Source organism: Puma concolor, chromosome E2, assembly GCF_028749965.1.
Source record: "Puma concolor isolate L17-30 chromosome E2, mPumCon1.1.hap2, whole genome shotgun sequence".
NCBI lineage: Eukaryota > Metazoa > Chordata > Mammalia > Carnivora > Felidae > Puma > Puma concolor.
The window spans coordinates 43,097,567-43,121,690 of record NC_141681.1 but is presented as its reverse complement, the minus strand read 5'-3'; the positions used below and the strand labels follow the sequence as shown (position 1 = coordinate 43,121,690).

Genomic DNA, 24,124 nt, shown 5'->3' with positions numbered 1-24,124 from the left:
CTTCTCTCCTCTGTCCCTCCTTCTTCGATGGGCTCAGCCAGCAGTGGGGGTACCAGCTGCACAACCACGGCATTAGATAGGTGTTTTTCAAACCCTGGTAATGGGGCCATGGAGAGTCCTTGCCTGGTCACAAGCCAGCATGCCCTGTGTGTAATATTCTGACCTGAGATGGAGCAGGGCTCAGAATCCAAAGGGTTGAAGACTTGCTGGAGCTTCTCTGCTGAGGCCTGTGCTTTGTGCTGGGCCATGTCAGGCTTCCCCAGCTTTCCCACTGACAGCTTGGGCTCTGGGTCACACATGATGTACCCCGACCTGATCTTTTTGTCTTCTGGGGTCCCCTTGTCAGTTATGTTTATCTTATCAAAGAACACATTTTGACTTTGTAGATTTTTCTTTATTTTTATGTCTGCCTTTTATTTCATTGATTTCTGTACATTTTCATTTCCCTTTAATTTCTTCAGGTTTGTTTGTTCTTTCTCTAGCTTCTTGAGAGAGAAGAAAGGGACATTCTTGGGATGGGAGCTTAGATCATTGTTTTCAGTGTTCTTTTCCACTAAGTACGTTTTAGAGTATCAGTTTTCCTCTGGGTGCTGTTTTAGCTGCATTTCACCAGTTCTGATTTTTCATGCTTTTAGTTTCTAATTTTGTTATTTCTTTTTTGAACAGTGGGACTTTAGAAGTTTGTTGCTTAACTTCCAAACAATTTGGGATTTTATAGTTTTCTTTCTGTTACTCATTTCTAGTTTAATTCTACTGTAATCAGTGTACATTTTCTGTATCTCAGTGCTTTGAAATTTCTTGAGACTTCCAGTGTATGATCACTGTGACAGATGTTTCTTGTGTACAGTATTGAACAGAAGTGGAGAGAAAGGAAATCCTTGCCTTGCTTCTCATCTTAGGGGAAAGCTTTTCGTCTTTGACCGCTAACTATGATGTAGGCTGTGGGTTTCTTGTAGATATCTTTATCAGGTTGAGGCAGTTTCCTTCTCTTCCTAGTTTACTGAGTTTTTTTTATCACGAAAGGTTGTGGATTTTGTAAGATCCTTTTTCTGTATCTATGTGGTTTTGTTCTGTATTCTGTTGATATAAATTATTAATATAATTAATAGATTAGAGCATATTACACTGATTATTTTTGTCTGTCAGAGTAACCTTATATTCCTGAGCTAAATTGGACTTGGTCATGGTGTGTATCCTTTTTATATGCTGATGAGCTCAGTTCATTAAGCTATTTTTTTTTTTTAATTTTGAAAGAGAGAGCGCGCGCATGAGCGAGCAAGTTGGGGAGGGGCAGAGACAGAGGGAGACAGAGAATCAAATCAGGCTCTGCACTGACAGCACAGAGCCTGATGTGGGACTTGAACTCATGAACTATGAGATCATGACCTGATCCCAATTTGGAGGCTTAACCAACTGAGCCACCCAGGTGCCCTTGTTTTAATTATATTTTTAGTTGTTACCTGGGGGATTACAAATGACCTCTTAAACTGATAACAGTCTAGTTTGCATTAATGTCAATTTCAGTAGTCTACAATAAATTTGCTTCTATATAGCTTTGTTTTGTCCCCTCCTTTGTGCTGTTGTTGCATACAGATTGCATCTTCGTATGTTGTGTTGGTCCACACAGATTTATGATTGTTGCTTTTTGCAGTTGTCTTTTAAGTCAGAGAGGAGAAAAAAGGAGTTACACAAAATACATTTACACTGTCTCTGTACTTGCCTATGTAATTACTTTTTTCAATGCCTTCATTTTCTTCACGTGGATTTGAGTGAGTCTAGGGTTCTTTCACTATAGTCTGAAAGATTCCCTTTAGTATTTCTGGTAGGATAGGTCTTCTAGCGATGAATTCTCTCAGGTTGTTTATCTGGGATTGTTTTGATTTTTCTTTCATCTTTGAAACACAGCTTTGCTGGATATAGAATGTTGGTTGACACTTTTTTTTCTTTCATCCCACTGTCTTCTGGCCTTTATAGTTTCTGATGAGAAATCAGCCATTAATCTTATTGAGGGTTCCTTGTATGTCATGCTTTTTTTTTTTTTTTTTTTTTTCTCTTCCCCTCTTACTGCTTTCAGGATTTTCTCTTTGTCCTTTGAAAGTTTGATTATTATATGTCTGAGTGTGGATCTCTTGGGACTTATCCTGTTTGGAGTTTATTGGGCCTTATGGATGTGTAGATTAATGTTTTTCATTAAATCGATGATGTTTTGGGCTATTATTTTTTCAAATATTCTTCTCCTTCATCTCTCCTTTTCTTCTGGGACTCCTGTTGTAAGTGTGTTGGTACACTTGACAGAGGAGGCTAGGTCTGCCTGGCAAGACTGGAGGGTAGTTTTGCAGCCGAGCAGCTTGCTCTCCCAAGTGACAGCACTTAGGGGGCTCGGTGCGGCTGCATGTCTGCTACAAGCAGCGGGTGGCAGGTCTTCTGTGGGCCGGGGGGTCGTGAAGTTATAGTTTGCGGCCCTCTTTGGGTCATGTCCTCTCTTGGTATGTCTTGAAAGAGGTATTTCTTGCTGGGAGATGATGGACCATTGAACTAATAGGCTTGCTTTGTGTTTCCTCTGCAGGTTTAACGTCAACAACACCATTCTTCATCCAGAGATCGTGGAGTGGTGAGTATTGCCTGTGGCTGCTTTGGCTGTTTGTTGTGCTTCCGCTCAGGAAGCTCAGAGACCCGGCTGTCGCCACCTGCTCCATCTCAGAGAGCCCCTCAGACAAGACAGTCCCCAGAACAGCTCTCTTCTCTGGTTGTGTGTTTGTGTGTGTGTGTGTGTGTGTGTGTGCGCCAGTTGGTCTGTTTTTCTGAAAGGGCATAAATCACTTGAATGTCAATTAAATTTATCTTTTCCTTTGTTAAGCAGTCTTTTAAAAACTCCTACCCTAAGCGAGCCACACTTATATAGCTCACTTAAAGTAGATAATGAAAAGAGTAAAAACAGACATCATCCATAATGCTACTACCAGAAAGGTAAACGTGTTTTCCTCCTGTGGCATCTGTGTCCTGACAAGTTGCCATCCTTTTGTATGTGTTCTTGTGTTGCCCAGTTTCCTCCCTTGCTGATACCGGCAGCCCGGTCCTGCAGCACGACTGGTTTCTGTTAGGTCACAGCAAGGCAAACCTTCTTGGGTTGGGCATCCCCTCCGTGGGCCCTGGAAGTGGCCCTCCAGCTCTGACATGCCGCCAGTTTTCTTCCTAAGCCATCGAGTTGCTCAGCAATAACACGTGTTTTATTGGTTCTAAGGCTGCACTTACTCTGAATGTAGAAGAGTGGCGAGGTGGGGCCTTTGGTACCTCATCACCTGACAGCGGGGAGGTGCGCGGACCTTTCATGTCTGATGCTATGACCTTGTGGTTGTGTTTCCCCATCTGGTTGGGAGATCTTGCTCACCTAGTCTTGGAGTTTGGGCACCTTCCGACTAGGGGAAGCTCCATCAGGAAGAAGGAGAAGATGATGCAGGTCCAGGGGCCACGTGTTCTGAGGCCTTGAGGGCAGTCAGAGAGGTGGGCAGGGGGCTGGGTTGGCTACGGTGTCCGCTTGGACTTGATCTTGAGAGAAACGGGAACCGTGGGAAACCTTTGACGAATTTAAGTAGGAGAATGGTAGGATTGTGTTTGTGTTTTAAACGATCGCTTTGGCCTCGGTCTGGAGACTCAATTCTAGGGCAAGAGAGGGCACAGGCTGCCAGCTGGGAGGCTGCTGCACGGCCCAGGTGGCAGGGGAAAGGCGGTGTGACAGAGCTGAGAGTGGCGTGGCAGTCCAGGGGAACGCCCCTGGGAGGAGCCGGCTGTGACACGACTGGAGGATGGAGTTGGAGGTGACTCCGTTTTTTTGTCCTAAACAGCTGGGTGGTGTGTCACTGAAATGAGGATGGCTGGGAAGAGCAGGTGCCGTGACAGATCGGGGACTTGTTTGGGGCATGTTGAGTTTGAAGCAGGTTCCGGTGGGAGAGAGGCTGGGCCAGAGGTGGAAATCCGAGGGCCGTCGGGACTGGCATCAGGACTGACCCCTTGGGAGCGCTCACCGGAGGGCAGGCCAGCCAGCCCAGCTCTGTCAGCAGCCGCGCGCCCTCTGAGGATGGGGCCTGGGTCCTTCTCGTTCACAGCCTCCTTTTCTTGTTTTTGTAAAGTAACAGACGCCTGGCCCATCTGTAGCTCCCAGTGGACAGAAGACTAAATCCTGGATACCCAGGAATGGGCCCGCACCCACTTACACCCCACAGATGACATTCCCTCACGGCTGCTAACAGTTCGGGTGCTTTGGAGACCAGGCTGGGTTATCCGCTCCGGCATCTCCTGAGGGATCAGCCATTAGCTCGTTACTTTGGAACAAGCACACTTTAATTCTAGTGACACTTCCAAGGCTCTGAGGTGGATTCTGCATTCATAAGAATACTTCCCAACTTTATCAAAGCCAGCAGCAGAAAGGACTTATTTGGCATTTGATGGCAGTAGAACTATTTTAGAAATGTCACACTGTCCTTCCTGCCTCAAGGGTGTGTTTTAATAGCATGGGTTCTGGCCTCTGTAGTGACTGCAGTCATTCTCGGGTGAGATCCATGGTGGTCTTGATCACTGCCCTCTTCAAGTAAGCGAAGGAAGGATTCTGTGTGCAATGGCAGGCTGGTCCCTCATTTATAGGAGAGGGTTTTCTGTGATGTTAAATTATGACTCACTGGTACATCTTTGGGCCCCTGCGTCCTGAATGCTTTCATCACCCCCTCTGTCTAGGCCCCATGGAGAGGGAATGCCTGGGGTGACACAAAAAACCCTCCACGCAGGCAAATCCAAACTCTCACCCCAGCTTGCACCCCTTGGGAAGTCACTTAACTTTTCTGAGCCTCAGCTACATCTGTCAGTGAGCTTGTAGTAATACCTAACTTGTGAAGATTCACCAAGTGTCTTAGACTATGCTGGCTGCCATAACATTTACCATCATGAGTGGCTTATAAACAGCAGAAATGTATTTCTCACAGTTCTAGAACCTTGGAAATCCAAGTGCTAGCACACTCTGTGTCTGGCGGGAACAGACTTTCTGGTCCCGAGGTGGCCATTTTCTTGCAGTGCCCTCACATGGCAGGAGAGACAGGGAGCTCTCTGGGGTCTCTTTTGTCAGAGCACCAATCCCAATCACAAGAGCTCTGCCCTCATGGCCCCATCACCTCCCAAAGGCCCCACCTCTGCATGCCGACACGTTGGAGATTAGGTTTCAACATATCAGTTTTGTGGGGGGAGACAGATATTCAGCCTATAGCATGGAGCCTCAGTTTCCTCACCTGCAAAACAGAAGTGGTCTCCCTTGGTGGATGATGGCTCAAGGCTTGAATGAGAGTAGAAGTCAAGTGCTAACTCAGCTTAATAAAATGTCACCTTTTGAGACTTCTTGTGTGCAAGGCACTATGCTAAGCACTTGACATATGTCACCTCATTCAAAGAGATATTTTGCTTATGCTTTAAGCTAGGTGCTCCGATTATCCCCATTCTACAGGTAAGGAAACTGAGGCACAGGGAGATGATTTGCCTGAGGAAAAGCCAGGGGCTGAGCCCAGGTCGGTAGTTCCCGCATCTTGTGCTGCCCCTTGTATATCTGAGGGGCACCCTGGAGGAGTGGGGGGGGGGAGGGGTGCCTGCGTTTCAGCCATTTCAAAGTCCCCTCTAGGCCACTGCAGATGCAGGGGTGCTCAGAGGCCCCGGCATGGGTCTTGTGTGAGGTCAGCATGTGCAGGTAGGTGCCCAGGACTGTGTGGCTAAGCCTCCTTCAGCACCATGCCCCCTGCCACTCATGCACCCCGGCTCCTGGTTAGCTGCTGGGCTGGGGATCTGGGATTCCTCCCAGAGCCTATCTGATAGGCAAGGAGCAGCCTCTGCTAGCACAGAGGACGCTTCCTTCCTAGTGTTTGTTTGGGCGTCATTCATTTCCTTTCTGTGACTGCTTTATTGTTTTCCATTCTCTCAAGCAGTGCCTTTTTGATTTCCTGTAAATTCCTCTATCATCATACTCTTCCCCAGAAACATAAGATCATAACTGATAATTTCTTTTCTTGTGCTGGGTATTGCAGTTTGGATGTGGAGGTCAAAAGTTGAAACTTAAGAGCAGGCATCTCACTTCCATAATTTAGGCTGTGGTTCTCCTTTCCTGTTCTGCAGATGATTAAATTGATCTGAAGGCAGGTTAGGAAATAAAAGGAGATACTTTTGTGCAGTCTTAATAGCTCGGCGCCTTGGATTTCAGTTAAGTACCACTGGAAGCGTCACAGAAGAGCAAGCATGTCAGCAATTGCCGTGTGCCTTCTTGGGTTTTAAGAGAGACTGTGTTAAATTGAGTCACACGCCGATTTTAGAACTGTTAATTACACAGAGTGAAGGTGCCCTGCGTGTATTAATCCGGCAGTGGAATAACATACCTGTTTCTCCTTCCCCTGGCTTTCTGTGCGCAGGAGATGGTGAGGTGTGGATGGCACGGCAGGACCCTGCATCCTGGTAACACGTCCCGAATTAGAAAAGATACGTAGATGATGACCTAGATTCTTGGTGTGTACGTGAAAAGTCTTCCAGTAGGGTTGCTGCCTTTGTCTCCTGAGGAAGAGGCATTTAACCCTACGTTAACAGGAAAGCCAAGTGGACGGTGGGGATCCTAGGGCAGAGTGACTGTGCTCCAGAAGGCAGCAGATGGGGTGTGGGCACATCAGGCAGAGGGGAAGGCGTGGCCGGGCCCCAGTCAGCAAACGCAGAGGTGGACCCTCCCATGCCTCCCCTGCACGCGGCCCACGCCACGTCTCAAGCACACTCAGCTCACTGCTGAGCGAAATCGCTATTTTCTTCATGGCTCTGATTTCTTTGAGAGGGCTTATTGATTGAGCCTCCTGAAGATATGTAATTCCAACTAGCTCTTTCCTTTCTGTCCCTCCTGTTGTTCTGGGATTTTATCCTTTGCAACACCGGGTCATGGGGTATAGAGGGAATGGATGTGGGGTCCTGTGGCATTGAACTCTGCCCGCCTGCTCCCACAGACCCATCCCCTGCACATTCATCTCCAGGAGGGATGGAACACTTGTCCCTTCAGATGGGTTTTGTTCAACACGGTGGCACTTTGACACTTAGACACTGATTTTGGAAATACTTCATTCTGTCTTGCTACTATTTTAATTAGTGGAGCATTCAGACCTCAGTTCATTAATGCCTTAATCCTGGGTTTAATGCCCAGAGGCAGTTTTGTGACCTATGCATATTTAAGGGGAAAAAAAAAACAGATTGCACAAAAAAAAAATCTCAACCTAGTCTGGTTTTTGTCATTTCTGGCCTGTTGCAGGAGACTCTGGGCCTGGCGTAGTGAAGGGACTTTCTCCCCACTCCTGCTCCCCTGCCCATAGCGCTGCCTTCCCCCTGAGTGGCCCGCTGGCTGTGATGATGCTCACGGGTGTGGCCGCAGGCCTGGGGACTCTGCACCAGTGCCGCATCGCCTGCACACATCAGCCACCTCCTCTTGCTAGTCGAGGAGCCTGAGCTGTTTCCAGCGCAGACTTGTTAACTGTCCTAAGCCTGGGTCCTCTGATGCCTCGTGGAGGAGGCAGCCTCGGTCCCTTCCTGGGGATAGAAAACTTGCAGATTATATTGCTTGTTGCCACCCCACACATCCCGGGGCCAAACAAGGCTGGGGCCGAGTGTGACACTAGGCATCCCTCACCCCGGAGGCCGCTGGGACAACAGAGGCGGGGCCGTGGTGGAATCCCTTTTTCCTTATCTTTTCCTGCCCACGAGTAATGGAAATAGCCTCCTCAGGCTCAGGGTAGTCAGTCCTTCCCGAAGATAGCGAGAAATTGCCAGATGCTGGAAAGTCTTGTTATTTTTTTACAGTAATCTTAAAAACCGTTTCTGGTGCTTGTGTCCTGGAGATAAGGGGGCCAGGCTGAACGCCCGGCACCTGGACAAGACTTAGGTCCAGAGTGCCCTGTGGATAATCAGGTGAGCCAGCACACAGGCATCTGTTCTCGGGGTCTTTAAAGCTTGGATTCATTTGGGCCAGGCCAGTTTCGTTGGAGAACTGCCTTTGTGGCATAGTTTGTCCTGATTCAGTTTGATTTCTTTCTTTTTTCTTTTCTTTTCTCTTTCTTTTCCTCCTTTCTTTCTTTGTTTCCTTCCTTCCTTCCTTCCTTCCTTCCTTCCTTCCTTCCTTCCTTCCTTCCTTCCTTCCTTCCTTCTAATGTTTGTTTTTGAGAAAGAGACAGAGTGCAAGCAGGGGAGGGGCAGAGAGAGAGGGAGACACCCAAAGCAGGCTCCAGGCTCCAAGGTGTCAGCCCAGAGCCTGACGCAGGGCTTGAACTCATGAGCCGAACTGTGAGATCATGACCTGAGCCGAAGTCAGATGCTCAACCGGCTGAGCTACTCAGGAAGCCCCCCTTTTTTTAAAACATGACTTACAAGTAAGTCCTGAGTAAAGCAGCTAGAAGCCTCATGTGTCATCTTCCACAAACTCAAATTGGGCCAGAAAACAGGACGTGGCCTCCATGGCTGGAAGTGCTTGCGTCTCTGATGAGAAGAGAATGTGGTTCCAGTCCAGGTCCCCTTGGAGGAGAAGCCAATGGCCACCAAAGCTTTTAAGCAAGGAAAAGCACGATCACATTTGCGTTTACTAAAGATCCGCAGCCGCTGTCCCTGAGCACATGGGCCTGGAGGCACGAAGAGGCCAGAGAGGTTGTCCAGGCCGGAGGCAGTGGGGTCTGGATGGAGAGAAACAGAGGGTCTGAGAGAGGGTATAGAGGTGGAATTGCAGCCCTTGGTCATCACTTGGATGTGGGAGCAATGGATAGGGGACAGGAAGGGATCTGGGATGGCACGCAGGTCTCTGTTGTAAGTGGCAGGGGGGCGCTGCAGCTGTGGGGGGAGGTGGGGGAGGTGGCGTCCCGCCGAGCTGGAGGTGCCTGGGGGACCTGCGGGTGGAGGAGCGGCTGAGAGGCCTGTGCCACAGACAGCCATTCGGGAGCAGGTGCAGAGGCAGAGTGGAGAGGGGGAGGGAGGGAGGCCTTATCGGGAGATGGGAGCAGCCCAGCGGTGCCAGGGGAGGCGGGGGTCACTGTGCTACTTCCTCTCCGCACTCAGGGAAGGCCTCTGAATTTAGCAGCCTGGGGTCCTCCCACACATTGTGAGAGGGGGGCTGGCAGGGGGTAGGGGTGGGCTGAAGGGAGAAGAGGAGAGGGGAGAGAGGAGGGAAGGGGATGGGGGAGAGCTCTGAGATCAAACACGAAAGCCCCTCTTGCTCCCCGCCTAAAGCAAGGACAGTTGTGGTTTCCCTTCCAGAAACGTGGTGGAGTAGCGGAGGATAGAGCTTGGCTGGAGGAGGAGGACGGGGGGGGGGGGGGGGTGGAGGAGGAAAGTGGGTGGTCGTAGAGCTCCCGGTAATAGGGGCCACGTGGGCTCTGAACCCAGGTGTGTGTTAGGGTGCTGAGCCTGATCCACCCCTTCCCTTGTAAGTGGGTGGGGAGGAGGACGTGAGTGGGGAGGGGAAGGCTTGAGAATTTGGAGAGGAGGGGGAGAGAGAGGAGTGCATTTATGCGCTGAGCTGGGGAGGGGGCCCAAGGAGGGGAAGGGAGAGATCTTGGGGAGATAAAGTTAAGAGGAGCCCTCCCGCCCTGCACGCCCCCGCGCAACTCACAGCAGAACTGGGGCCGTGGCGAGACCGGTGGGGCTGGTGACTGGGAGCTTTTGCTGTGCCATCTGCCCGGCCGCGGATTTTCCCAAGGCCTTCATGGCCCTGGAACATGGGGGCAGCAGGCACGGGCTCTGGCTCATCCCCCGTGAGGGTTTGGTCAAGGCCACGCGGATGGGTGGGCACAGGGCCTGGGGGTCTGGAATTTTGGCAGGAGTGGTAGCTGGCAGGTTGGACCAGAGGTCTAAGCCCAACAGAGGGTCAGAGGGCTGGAGGCAGGCACAGCCTGGGCCCGGTTCCCACCTGCGTTGTTACTCTGGTCATCACCGCATTTGAGAACAGAGAGGCCCGCTCCTTGCTTACCAGTCGCTCAGGCTGGAACCGAGCAGGCGGCAGTGGGGAGCAAAGCATCAGGCTGCTAGGTTATCCTGTGAGTGGATTTGGGCCTGAGGAGCCTGAGCCGCTCACCTGAGTCCTGCTCTGGCTTTGGGCCCTCACCTCCAGGGCATAGGAAGCAGCTCTCTGGTCCCCAGGTGGGCTGCTCCCAGTGTCCTGGTGGAGAATCAGAGACACCTTATGATGATAAAGAGCCAAATGTCAGCCTTCAGGGACTCCTTCTCAAGAAAGAAAGGATGTTCATTTGGGAAAAGTCTCACTGGGCTCAGGGGTTTATATTTTCCACATCCCCCAGAAAGCTTACGGTCTTAGGAGGGCGTCTTGGTGCTCCAGGATACCTTTGTCACTTCCCCGTGGCAGATGGCTGGCTGTCCCAGCTGGATGGCACCATGCAGACGGCATGAGTCAGTGGCTGACTGAGGCTACTTCTGTGCAGTCTCCAGAGGTTTGCTGCCCCTGATGGAGGTGGGGGCACCTTCGCTGCCATCCTTGGCCCGGGTCGGGCTTCAGGGCACAGATGGCGGCCGGACGAGAGACAGATACACTGTGAACAGAGGGGCGGGCCATCGTCAGACACTCTGGCTTTGCTCATCCGGAGGTTGCTCGAATGTGTCCCCTTCGTGAGAGGGAGGGGAGCTTTGGTGAAACCGGCCATGGGGGATGCACCGAGGATGCTGGGCTGTTAGTGACTGGTCGCAGCCACCACTGCCCATGGCCTAGAGTTGCTTATTCGAAGTGGAGGGGTAGACAACCAGTATTTCTGTAGCTTCTCTGGTTGAGTCTTACTTGGCAATGAGATCGATTACAAAAAGACCTAAGCAGATCTGGGAAAACTAACATGAATTTACTATGAGGACCCCAGGACCCCCTGGAGTCCAGTGGCAGGAGGCACAGCTAAGTGTCAGAAGGACAGGAGGGTCTCTGGGTTGTGCCTGCCTGCCCCACACAGCACCCCCTCTCTTCTCGTGTCTTCCTGGTCTCCTCTCTGCAGACCAGCTGTTTCTACAATTCTTACCTGCACTCACAGCTGGAAGTGGCTGCACCACCTGCTGTCCCCACTCCCACCCCTGGCTCAGAGTCAGGGGGTATTCCTGGGCTGCCCCGAGGGCAGGCGGGTGGGGTAGGGAGGAAACGGGAGACCTCTTCAGCGAACTGGGCAGAGCCCCGGAGTCAGCACAGTTGATTCAGGTCTAAGAGCCTTGCCAGGTAGATTTTATCCCTTTTATGGATGGGGAAACTGAGTCTCAGTGAGGTAGGGCGTGTCTGGCTACAGAATCTGGGCCTCTTCCACCACCCACGGTGGGTTCCAGATCTTGAAACTGGAAACAGCCTGCACGCCCAAGGCTGGCATTAAATCAGGATGGGCGGTACTTAGCGCAGCATATCCGTCCTGGGCCTTGGCGGCCCATCTGCAGCCTGGCTGGGCGCGAGCCGGCCCTGTGGGCCTTCCCAGGCTGTGCAAGGTGTGACGGGCCCCGAGGTCTCCCTGGCAGGGGTGCGTGGGGCGGAGGCGGTGGTGGAGGGGCTCCTTCATCCAGCCCCTGCTGGGAGTCACTGACCTGTTGCTTTGTTCTCTCTGAAGCCGGGTCTTTAAAACGGACATGGAGCTGGAGGTTTTGCGTTACACCAACAGAATCTCCAGTGAGGCCCACCGGGAGGTAAGTTGGGCACAGGCTCGTTGGGGTGCTGGTAGCTGGGGTGGGTGAGTGGTGTTGCTCTGAGCGGGGCAGGAGGGCCCCATTGGGATGGGTGGTCTTGGGGAGCTTTAGTCCCAAGTGCCCCATGAACAGGCAGCAGGTGTCCCTTCCAGCAGAGACTCGTGATGGCTCTTCTCTCTTCCCCCATGGGGGCAGGGACAACAGAGGCTCTGCCCCTCTTCCTCATCTTAAGGCACCCACCCTCAGGGCATCTCCCAGCCACAAGTCTCCCACTTCCAAGAGGGCAGGGCTCTCCTTCCCAGCACTCCGGCAGGTTCCAGCTGCTTTTCAAGACTCTCTCGTCCTCACCCATGATTCAAGCACATGGATTACTGTCCTCCGTTTTCCAAAAACTGTCCTCCTTCCCAAACCTTCCCACTTTACCTGAGGAGCCAGAGCAAGTAAGGAGGCGCATTTCTTGCAGGACGGTCAGGGTGACGGGTGGCCTGGTGCCTGCTTAGTGGTGGTCGTGGCTTTGTGCGTTTGTGAGCCACAGCCTCTTGTATGCGTTTCATTTTCTGCACGTTCTATGACGGCTAAACAAAGGAAACCTTTTAGGACGGTCACTGTTGCTCTCTGAGCATCAAGTATTCACCAGGCATCTGGATTAAATCTTTGCCGCCCTCGGTCTGCCGCTGCCTGTGCTATAGAGCTGGGTGCTGGATGCCCACTGGCTTCCAAATGGAAGTGCTCCAGAGTGGTTTAAATAAACTGTGCGGCTTTCGGAGCTTTAAAAAAGTTCTAATTTGTTACATCTCTGCACCACTGTGTGCACATATCCCTCTTTTTTTTTTTCAAAGAAGAGATTCTTTTGAAAAAGTGCTATACATTATTTATAAGGCAGTGTTACTTATCTCCTTAATACAAATGTCTTTGCTTAATATCCATCCTCCAGGTAATGAAGGCTGTAAAAGTGGGAATGAAAGAATATGAGATGGAAAGGTAAGCTGCCGTGTTTCTCTGGGTAAAGATTAAAATGTAAAAAACAGTAATTTATGTTCCCTGAGCAAGTAACAGATGAGGCGCCGCAGCCCCGCGCACAGATTGAGTGGGGATCGTGAGCAGGGCTTTGGCATCGTGGGCAGAGGATTTGTCTTCCGACTGTGGCCACCTCCCCGGCTCTCGGCGGAGTGTTTGATGGTAATGGTCTCTGATTACTTTTCAGGATGGTTTAGTGCCCCATCATTCCACTCTTGGACTTTGTTTCTGCAATTTGCAGGAAACTTTACCAAATAGCTGCTATTGTGACTCTGAAAGCCGCTAGTAAAGAAAGCTTGCCATTTTTATGTGTAAACACTGCCATTATGTCTGCTGTGCTTGGATGACTGGGTGGAGGAATGGTTAAGTGGCTCGTAAAGCATTCTGGAGAACTCCATTGACCTTGGGCTCCAATTAGGCTATAGCGCCCCACTGGAGCGCTTCCCGGGGCTGCCCAGCATGAGGGGTGTGGCCTGGCCAGCGCCTCAGCCCCTCTCCAAGACCCAGGGGTCAGCAGGTTGCTGCCCATGGCATGAGGAAGCCCTTGGGTCAGACCCAAACTGCTCCTGTGGCTCTCCTCCCACCCAGGTCCTGGGGCAGGAGGCCCCCAGTCCCGGGTCTCCCACCAGTGACAGTACCGTCTAGAAGCTCCACTGGGGAGAGGACACCCTCTGTGATATAATAAGAAACACATATTTGGTCTCTGCCCCCATCTCCTGGCACAGAGCTTCTAGAACCCTTGGAATTCTTGAATTATTCATAATAAGCCCCTTTCAAGGGCACCTGAGTTTATGCTAATATGGTGACTTGTGGAAGGTGGGCGCTGGTTGCTGGAGGAACCACTGCTGAGATTAGGGGGTTGGAACTTGCAGCCCCCCCTCAAACTCCAGGGAGGGGGAGAGCGGCTGGAGGTGGACTTCTGACCAGTGATTTACTCAGTCGTGCCTGCAGAAGGGAACGTGCATAGAAACCTTACACAGTGGGGTTGGTGGACACGTGGGGGGGTGCTGGAAGGGTGGCGACCTGGAGGGGGCATGGAAGCTCCTTGCCCCTCCCCCATACTTTGCTCTGTGCCTCCCTCTTCTGTTTGGCTCTTCTTGAGTCGTATTCTTTCTAATAAAGTGGTAATAGTAAGTAAAACACTTTCCTGGGTTCTGTGAGCCATTCTAGCAAATTATCAAACCCAAGGGAGGGGGTCACAGAAACCCCCAGTTTATAGCCAGTCAGCCAGAAGTACCAGAGGCCTGGACTTGCGATTGGTGTCTGGAGTGGGGGCAGGCTTGTGGGACTGGGAGGTCTGTACTCACTCTGGCCGTTCATGTCAGAACTAAATTGTAGGACGTCCATTTGGTGACCACAGAGAATTGGAAGATCGCTCGGTGTCACTCACATTTGGTGTCAGAAGTGTACATACAGAAAAGAGTTTCACCTTTATGCTGCCCGCCCCATGGTGGGGTGCCCCTTGTACGGGTTTGGTACTGTCACCCCTTCCCCACTTTGCTGAGTCCTCCCAGGTGCTCTCGGGGCCTGCTGTGCCTCCACGTCCCTCTCTCAGCCTTTCTGGCCTGCCTGCTTTGTCAGTGTGGGGTGAGACTGAAGTGCAGACAGAATCAGCAGTGGACGCTGTGGGCATTTCTGTTCACCTCATGTGGCTTGGGGATCAGCATCTTTTTCAAAGTCTAACCCTGAAAGGAGTCCAGAACAGAGGGCCTCTGTGTTTCTCTCCTCTTACCCCGAGTAGTGAGAGGTTAACATGGCCTTGAGGGCCCTTGTTGCTGTGCAGTCCCAGGAGGGGGCACGGAACAAGTGCTTCATCAAGGACCCAGCTCTGTCACGCTGGAGGAGGACAGGGACAGGCACGCAGAGCTGTCCCAGCTTTTGCCTCCACGTGGTCTGCTGCAGTGCGGTATCTGCTCTGGTAGTCCCGCGGCCCCTGCCCCCCACCAGGATCAGGGCCAGGAGGGGTTCTACAGGGCTACCTGAGAGGTGGGCCGGGCAGCGGTCCCCCAGATTGGCACTGCCCCACAAATCTGTTCCCCGCTGAATCGGCCATAGCTGATGCCTCAAATAAAAATAACCCAGAAATTAGAGCAGGACTAGCTTGCCCCAGGGTGGAGCCCTAACGTCTTCTGTGCGGTGGCAGCCCCGTGTCCTAAGCTGCCGGAAGTCCAGCTCCAAAGCTGGCTCCTGGGAGGGACATGAGCTGCCCTCCCACCCACTGTCCAGAGCCTGAGGCCGCTGCAGCCCAGGTGGGCCTGTGTGTGAGCTCTGGCCAGCGGCCCTCAGAATGCTTCCCCCAGCTCCTTGCTCCCCGACCCAAGGCAGTGCAGGGTTTTTTTTCTCTTTTCATGAGAAAGTTCAGAAATCCACCACCCTATGCAAAAAGAGAAAAGAATAATATAATGAGCCTGAAAGTCCCCAGCAGAGTTTGTGTTTCCTTTTGTTTTGCTATAGTTATGTTTAAAACCAACCCCCACGGGGCACCTGGGTGGCTCAGTCAGTTAAGCGTTCCACTTCGGCTCAGGTCATGATCTCATGGTTTGTGGGTTCGAGCCCCGCGTCAGGCTCTGTGCTGACAGATTGGAGCCTGGAGCCTGCTTCGGATTCTGTGTCTCCCTGTCTCTCTGCCCCTCCCCCCTGCCAAATATAAATAGACATTAAAAAAAGTTAAAACCAACTCCAGACATGATGTCATTTCACCTGTACATACAGCAGTAGGTGTCTCAGCTGATGAGGGTTTTTTTCCCTTTATGTAACCACCACATCATTACCACATCTAACCAAATTAACAGTAATTCCTTAATCTTACTAATACCTAGTCCACGCTGGTCTGTTTGCATCAAGATCCGGAGTCTCCACATTGAGTTTGGCTGTTCTTTGAAGGGGTCTTGGTTAAGCTGAGCTCTGGGGACACCATGCCTTCGTCTTCAAACTGCTCAGTGCCCCCGCCCTCCAGTCCCTTGGCCCCACGGCCGCCTCCTCTGTGGATCAGAAACATGAGCCTGAAGCTCACAGCAGAGCAGCTGTCCTGAGGATGCCAAGTGGCATTAATTCAGCTTGACTGGATGCACCAGGTGTGCATGTTATCGTGCACCTACTGTATGCCTTGCACACGCTACGGCTGGCTGCAGGAGGTGCACATGGGAAGCTGAGAACAGGGACGTTCCTGGGGCACAGCACTGGGGGATTGGGACTGTGCTGGGGAAAAGCTGAGGCAGAGAAGATGAGAACCAGGCGGAATCTGTTCCTGAAGGACAGGTGAGCAGGGTGACCTTTGGGGGCTGAGGGTGTCACCCCCGAGGGCAGTGGGAAGATGGTTGTCATTGTTAACCTTTGGGATGTCCCAGATTTGAGGAGGCCAGGGCCAGCTGAAGCCCCTGGGGACACGTGCTGTGGTGAGATGGGCTGACTTCTCTCTGCCTCAAGCTTCCTCCCCACAGGCACGTTTCTCTGTCATTGCCCGGGTGACTCTGTGACACAGTTTTGTGGTTGGTGTCCTTGGGAGGCTGGAGGCTTCTTGAAGTCCTGTCTCCTTTATCCCCAGTGTCTGCCCCACAGTTGGTGTCAGGAGATATGTGTGGGTGAGTTGGATGGATGGATGGGAGAGAGAAGAAAATGTCCTGAGCTATTTTTTGCTGTCCTCTATGCCACCATGAACTTTTAGAATTCTTTTCTTAACTAGGTGGGGAGTATAAAATCCTCTCTAAAGCAGGTATTGTTTCCCCATGGGGTGTGGCCCTTTTAATGCCAGGCTGGACCGATGCCCGGGAAGGCCCAGGGAGCCCAGGTTCCTGTGCAGGCTGCTGATCCACGGGCCCAAAACAGCATCCCTGGAACCTGCTGGACATTGTGCCAGGAGCCTGACCAGCCCCACAGAGGGACACAGGGCAAGACGAGCAAGGACTCCTGTGTGTCAGGACTTGGGGGCAGGGTGGGAGCCTGCCCAGGGGATGGGGGGTTGAGACGGGCTGATTTTCTCAGAAGAGGGCAGACCATCAGGGCAGTGGTGCCCAGACTCAGGCCAAAGAGATGCTGGCCTGGAAACCCGGTCCTCATCTTTGTTTGTCTGTTTTATAATCAAAGGTTTGTTATAAAATCTTGAGGGCATGTTACAAGAAAAAGTGAGCTGATGGCGTTTATTAGGATCCCCCTTTCCTCTGGGCTGTGCCTGTGAGTAGGGTTTTCAGAGGGAACGAACATCATTTTCTGCAGTTGAGGTATAGTAAATTGTGTTAAAGCAAGACGTTAATGTGTGGGTAAATCGGGCGCCAAGGGCACCTGAGTGCAGGCCCAACCAGGCTGTCCATTTTACCGCCTCATATTATTTCACGTTAGAGGCATAACCAGCTTGTAGCCGGCTGGTGTGGGGCTGGCGGCAGAACCAGTTACCTGCAAACGCTAATTTAGAGCAGGCTCAATTGGCTGCGTAAGCAGGTCCCGGCTCACGTTTGCCACAAGGAGATTAATAACGATGTTTTGGACAGCCTGGGACCTTAATTGAAATTATGCTTTCTCTCCAGGCTGTGAATGGGGCATTTGGGGCTCTCCCGTGACCACTTCCGTGGGGGTCGTGGGAGGGATTTAAAGGCAGAAGGTCTGTGAGGTGTGCTGGGGGACTGCATGGCTGTCCGTCCTCCTCCCCGGGCTGGGGTCCTTCTTGGCAGACGCCCCCGACCCTGCCTGGAGACCCTTGACAAGGCCTGGGTTTTCCCCTGCTGTTGTGTCCCCACAGCAGCCCACACCAGTAGCCTCCTTGGTTGCTGAAGAACTCGCTCCGCTGTGCTGGCCGCTCTGAGGTCGTCTTACCTCCCCTGCCCTCCGGCAGGACCGAGTGAGTCATGATTCTGTGCGCTCGGTGTGCCCTCTGAGTCCAGACCGGGCATGGGAGATGGGGGCCAAGCGGAAGGGTCTCCTCCCCTGACGCTGTGCGCCCGTGTGTGCACGCACACAGACATCACCCACTGACACCACACACACTCCCCACAGACCTATACACCCCCCCACACCACCCACCTATACCACGCATACATATGCCACACATACGCACACTACACGCCCCATCACTCACACCACACAGACACACGTATCACACACACAGTTACAAAGTACTGTGCACACACCCCCCCCACATCGTGCACCACCTTGTATACCACACCGCTCACACACCATATACACTCACACCTGCACCCACATATACACCCCCCCCACACACACACACACACACACTCACACACTCTCTCTCTCTCTCTCTCTCTCTCCATGTAAGCTGTGCGGTGCTGGGTCTTTCAGTTCACCCACTCCAGGGAGCAGGTTGCAGAACCCTTGCTGTGTTGTTGTAAAATAAGTCCGGTTTTTTTTTCTTTTTTTGAGGACTAGAACGCTTAACTGCAGTGAGGATAATTGGAAGATGGGAGAGTTTTCAGGAAAACGCCACAACCACAAGCCACAACTCGCGGCGATTATGGCTGTAGAAACACAGGCAGCTGGCGCAGACAAGCTGCTTTTCCCTGTCCTGCCCCCTGACCCGAGCCCTAGGCCTCACCAGGCACAGGTGACCCCCGAGCTCATCCCTCACTCCCAGCTCCCCCACAGGACCCACAGACTCCCCAGCTTCTCTGTTATATCTGCAGGGGCTGCATTTCCAGGTGTCCTGAGACTGCCAGGCTTTCTCAGATTAGCTCCCTCTTTGTCCAGCCCTCCCGGTGCCCTGTAATCCCCGAAGGACCATCTCTCAGGTGCCTGGACCCGCGTGCCCCACTCTGGCTCTGGGTCTTGCCGGGGGCTCTCCGTGCTGGATGTGGTGGTCAGACATGGCCCTGCATGGCTCTGGCCGTGCCCCTTATGGGTCGTGCAGAGGATCCAGGTTTCACTGGTGATGGATGTTACCAGGAAGCCCGTATTCTCCTCCTTCTTGGAGGCTCTGGAGATGTATAGCTTTCAGTCCCCTGGGAGTGGTCTGACCTAATGTGGTCTCCCTCTAGGCAAGCCTGGGTGTCAATAAGGCCACCCTCAGTTTAATTTCCTCCATGAAGGTGCTAGAGTTTTGCTCGGGGCCTTTGGGGCAGGTGTGGGTCCAGTCAGCCTCTGACCCTGAGCCCCCCTGGGTGAGAACGGATGTGACAGGCCTTCTCTGTGGGCCTGGTCACTGTCGTGGGCATGTCCTGTCCCCTCCATGGCAGACACATCCTCTGTCCACTGGCCACCTTGAGGGACGAAGCCACGGCACGGCTGGCTCATAAAGGGCCTGCTGAGACCCCAGGTCTGGGTGTGGCGGAACCCGTTCTTTGCCTTGTGTTGTGAGGCTGATGCAGGTTTCCTGCCAGCACTTCCTTGGCTGTTGGAGGCAGGCCACACTCGGCCTACCACGAGAGGGGTCAGGAAACCCCCATCTGTTTGGTACACCCTTCAGGAAGGCAGCCCACGAAACTGCACCCAGCTGGCTGTACCTCAGTGAGCTGAGCAAGCCCTTTCTAAGAGGCAGGCCCACCTTGGGGAGACAATTCCTCAGTGTTCAGAACAGGCTTTGCCTCATCCTGGGCCATCCCGTACTGGGCAGGGCAGGTCCCGCGTGCCCACCAGCCTTCTGTGTCCACACGACCAGACATGAGGGAGGGGAGTAGCTCTCTCTGTGAGGTTCAGCAGACCCCGTGTCTGAAAGCGTAGCTGGGACCTTGGTGGTGGAGGGGCTGTGGGCCTCTGAGGCTTAAAGCAAGGTAGTGCGTTTTGCCCACAAGAGTAACTGGAAAATGGGTGCATTTAGGGTGCAAACAGGTCTGGTATTCGGCCGGAAAATGTGGACAAAGAACCAGAGACAAAGGCTTCCTGCAAATAAGCAGCCTGGTTGATGCAGCCCTAGTTAGAGCTTTTGGGGACAAAGCCAATAGAAATAGGCATTTACTCTTCAAATGCTCGGGAAATTGCCCCCTGAGAATCCTGGTAAGTAGCAGCGGTGCCCGCAGGCATCTGTATGGATTTTCCTGTAGTATTTCACCATTGAACCCGATTCTGACCGTTGACTTCTCATAAATAGATATCATCAGCTTACGGAAGTAGTATTTTCTTCCTGACTTATGAGAAGATTTTATCAGGAAAAGATGTTGAATTTTGTCAGATGCCTTTTTGGCGTCTCCCTTGGCCTTTTTGTGTATATGTGTTTCGAGGAATTGATAAACTTTTAATTTTATGATAGTTTTGGATCACAGAAAACTTACAAGTATATTAGCTAGTTCAGGCATACCCCATACCCATTTCCCCGTCGTTAAACATGATTGGCACATTCGTCACAGCTCGTGGACAACGTTGACACATTATTACTATCTGAAGTCCACACTTTATTCCGTTTTCCTTACCTTCTACCTGATAGTCCTTTCCTGTTCCAGGATCCCACCCAGGACACCCACTGTCTTTGGTTGTCCGGTCTCCTTAGGCTCCTCTTGGCTGTGACAGTTTCCCAGATGCCCTTAACTTTTGATGACCTTGACAGTTTTGAGGCATGCTGGTCAGATACTTTGTACAAGATCCTTCAGTTTTCGTTTTTCTGATGTCTTTCTCAGGGTTACACTGGGGTCATGGGTCATCGGGAGGAAGACCACAGAAGCAGAGTGCCTCTTGGCATCGTGTCGTATCAGGGCTCCGTGCTGTCAACCTCACTTATCCCTGGTGTTGACCTCCCTCACCTAACAGGCAGTGTTTGTCAAGTTTCTCCACCATAAGCTTCTCTTTCCCCCCTCCCATACCGCGTTGTGCTCTGTCCTCTTGGTTTGGAAGCGTCTACATATGCTGTCTGTAATTCTTCTGTGTAGGGATTTGTCTCTTCTTCTCCGTTTGTGTATTTGCTGAATCACTCATTTATGGACTATTTTCTATCTATATGGATTCATAGCTGATTATTTTCTACTTTGAGTTAGAATCTGCTGTTATTTATTTTCTTGCTCAAGTCATTCTAGCTTTGAGCATCGGGGGCTCTTTCAGTTAGGCTCCTGTGTCCCTCTGACATCACCCACCCCCGGTCAGTTTGCTTTCTGAGCTCTGTCTTACTTTCTGGCTCGGCAGGATGCTCCAGGCTCATTTTGTGTGTTCCCCGCTCCAGCCCTAGAATCAGCCATTTCTCCGAGGAGCCGCAGTTCCTTTTATCGGAGCGGGGCATGAGACGCCAGGATCGGGCACTAGGTGTACCTTAGGTGGATTTTCTGCGGGGACCTCCTGGTGGGGAGCTAGTGTGGCGTCTGTGTCACGCACTGCTTCGTCACGGCGGATTTCTGCTGTAACAAGCCGCATGACTGAGATGGGGAGGCAGTAAAGAGTGGTGGTTAGAGCACGGCCTCCGGAGACTGGTGCGCCCCGCATCTGAATACCAGTTCTGCCATTCATTGTGCCTCAGTTTCCTCATCTGGGAACAAGGTAATAACAGCGTTTCATAGGATGATTCGGAGGACCCAGTGAATCATTATGTGGACAGTATGTAGAGCAGGCCTGGCATCTAGTCCGCATCACCAGGACTGTTTTGTTGTTAACTCTTTTACTATAAAGGCTCAAAGTAGAGGATCGAGCTACACATTTTTTTTTTGTTTAACTCCCTTTGCCATATTTTGAGAACAGGGTTTTTGAGATTGTGATTTGGGAAGTTCTTCACATTTTTCTGTTTTCTAGAACAGTTTAGAAAGCAGAGGGGCTTTGCAACAACATGGATAGAGTTGGAGAGTATTATGCTAAGTATTATGCTGACTTTATCCTTTATTCCTCTTAGAGTTCGTATAGTACATTTTCCTGGAAGGGTGTTTTTCTTTTTTATCATTTTCTTTCTTTGTTTGTTTCTTTCTTTGTTTCTTTGTTTCTTTCTTTCAAATTTATTTTAAGAAAGAATAAATGGGGAAGGGGCAGAGAGAGAGGGACAGAGAATCTGAAGTGAGCTCTGTGCTGACAGCAGAGTCCAATGTGGGGCTTGACCCACGAACCGTGAGATCATAACCTGAGCTGAAGTCAGATGCTTAACTGACTGAGCCACCCTGGCGCCCCATCTTTTATTTATTTATTTTTAATTTATTTTTGAGAGTAAGAGAGACAGAGCATGAGTCAGGGAGGGGCAGAGAGAGAGAAAGAGAGAGAGAGACACAGAATCCTAAGCAGGTTCCAGGCTCCGAGCTGTCAGCACAGAGCCCGATGCAGGGCTCAAACCCACGAACTGCGAGATTGTGACCTGAGCTGAAGTCGGACGTTTAACCGACTGAGCCGCCCAGGCGCCCCTTATCTATTTTTCTAAATTGAAGTATAGTTGACATGTAATATTAAACTAGTTCTTGGAACGTTTTTATTCTCATCAAGAATTTTGAACTTATTAGAACCGGGTTATTTTATTATGTTAAATGTGAAAACCTGCTCTGTGTCTGTTAGTTACGTTTCCTTTCCTGTTCCTGACTGCCTGCTCTTTCTGTATGGGGAAGCTTTGTGTGGCCACTTTGATGGTATCTTCATACAATCAGCTTCCAGATGTAATTATCAGCTCCACTGCTGATCTGCCTCCTAGATCCCCAGTTTTATGCTTGTTCCTTTCTCCTCCCTTCCTGACCTCGTTATGAACATCTGTCTTTAAACTTCTTCAGTTGAAACTTCATTTTTTTCCAATCTTCTTCTTGTTGAGTAATAAATGAATTTTGGCTCATATATTTTTGAATGCTGCCTTTACCATATCCTAAGAAGTTTTAGCTGATTTGATTTTTGACCTAAGAAATGGACTAAGAGCATTTCTTCTCATTTCCAGATAGATGTGGTTGGTTAATTTTCTTGGTTAACTTTTGGTTACTGGTTTCCACTGGAGTTAGAAAATGTAGGGGCACCTGGGTGGCTCAGTCGGTTAAGCATCCGGCTTAAGCTCAGGTCATGATCTCACGGTTAGTGGGTTCGAGCCCCATATCGGTCTCTGCACTGACAGCTCAGAGCCTGGAGCCTGCTTCGGATTTGATGTCTCCTTCTCTCTCTGCCCCTCCCCCACTCGCACTCCCTCTTTCCATCTCTTGAAAACAAATAAATGTTAAAAAAAAATTAAGAAAAAAAAAGTGTAGTCTATGTAAATTTTATTTTCCTTAATTTTGAGATTTTTCTTTGTGACCTATTTAAAATTATTTTTGTCAGTATTTTATGGGATAAAATCAAACATTAAACATTTATTGGAAAATGTTAATTTTGTATTTTTAGAGTACATGCTTTGATGTATGGTTTCTCATCTTATTCCAGTTTTCTGCCTCGTCCCTTAATTTTGTACATTTTCTCTAGGATTAAGAGAGGTGGTTTTATGAATTCCTCTGTGGTTCTTAACAGATTTTTGTGTTTTATTCATTCCCATGGTTGTTATGTTTTTTATTTTGTATTTTACTTTTGTACAGCTTCGAGGAACCCCTGTTGACCTAATTAATCTTTTTTGTCTTGAATTTGACTTTATCTGCTACTGGTTTTGATATTAAGTGTGTGTGTGTGTGTGTGTGTGTTGTGTGTGTGTGTGTGTGTGCGTGTGTGTGTGGGTGGGTGGGTGTGTGTGTGTGTGTTTGCATTTTCCTGGTGTATCTTTGCTTACTCTTGCTTTTAACTTTCTCAGCTACAGTTTTTGTGTTCCAGATGGAGGGCCCCTAGGTGTTAGGAGAGCCATTTGCATCCGTCTTGATGACCAGAAGGTTTCCTCTCTCATGCGCTTTGGTGCTTTCTGGCTCTGTACCACCTTTCAGGATTTTAAATTTTTTTGTCATTCTGGAAAGTTGCTGAAGTTTTCTTTGTTCTACACATTCCACTTTTGGTGTAGAGTTACTTTTAAATTAAGAAGAAAGGCCCTGTGTTTCTCTATAGTCTCTACCTCTGTGAAAAATATCGATTCTTCACTTTGAAAAATGAGACATTCAGCATGGTTTTACTCTTTATCCTCCCCCACCACCTCTGCCTTCCAGTTTTTTACTATCTGACTTCTCTTTCCAGCAGTTATTTTCAACATTTGTGTTGTTTTATAATCATGTTTGTAACAGTTCAGAATTAGCACTGTCTCACTGAATCCAGTGTGGACCCCTGTTTTGTACCATGTTTTTCCTTTCCTTGAATGCTTTCGCTTTGACCTTGCACATCGGAGAGTTTTTCTGCTGCCTCCTCTGTGAAGGATGGTTTCACTGGGTATTGAATCTTCATTCCATGAAACCATACCCTCCATTGTTGCCAGAGATCTTAGGCAAATCATCTTCTTTCTCCTTTCTAGGGAACTTTGTAATTTTCTTGCCTTGATGCTTATAGGAGTCTTTCTTTATTCTGAGGGTGACGGGATTTCCCAAGGATTGGTGCTGTTTCTTGGTGCTGGTCTGGGCTCCAGCCGTACTTAGGGTGTCAGAATCCCACCAGCCTTGCCAGCTGGCCTGAAGGCCCAGGCAAAGGCGTCCCCTTG

At 50.6% G+C, this 24,124-nt stretch overlaps 2 protein-coding genes across 2 annotated transcripts in view; both read left to right on the top strand.

The window, feature by feature from the left end:
• The window catches only part of PEPD (peptidase D), a 111,013-nt gene that overhangs the window by 30,943 nt on the left and 55,946 nt on the right, over positions 1-24,124 (top strand). The window contains exons 7-9 of the mRNA XM_025914208.2: positions 2,567-2,611; positions 11,619-11,694; positions 12,629-12,675. Of these exons, the coding sequence (XP_025769993.1) occupies positions 2,567-2,611; positions 11,619-11,694; positions 12,629-12,675 (168 nt within the window). The remainder of the gene's footprint in view (positions 1-2,566; positions 2,612-11,618; positions 11,695-12,628; positions 12,676-24,124) is intronic.
• LOC147573515 (uncharacterized) lies at positions 14,465-21,419 on the top strand. Its single transcript, XM_086690862.1, is given in 4 exon segments — positions 14,465-14,617; positions 17,289-17,378; positions 17,380-17,409; positions 17,633-21,419. Coding segments are annotated over 4 exon segments (696 nt in total). The 3' UTR covers positions 18,056-21,419.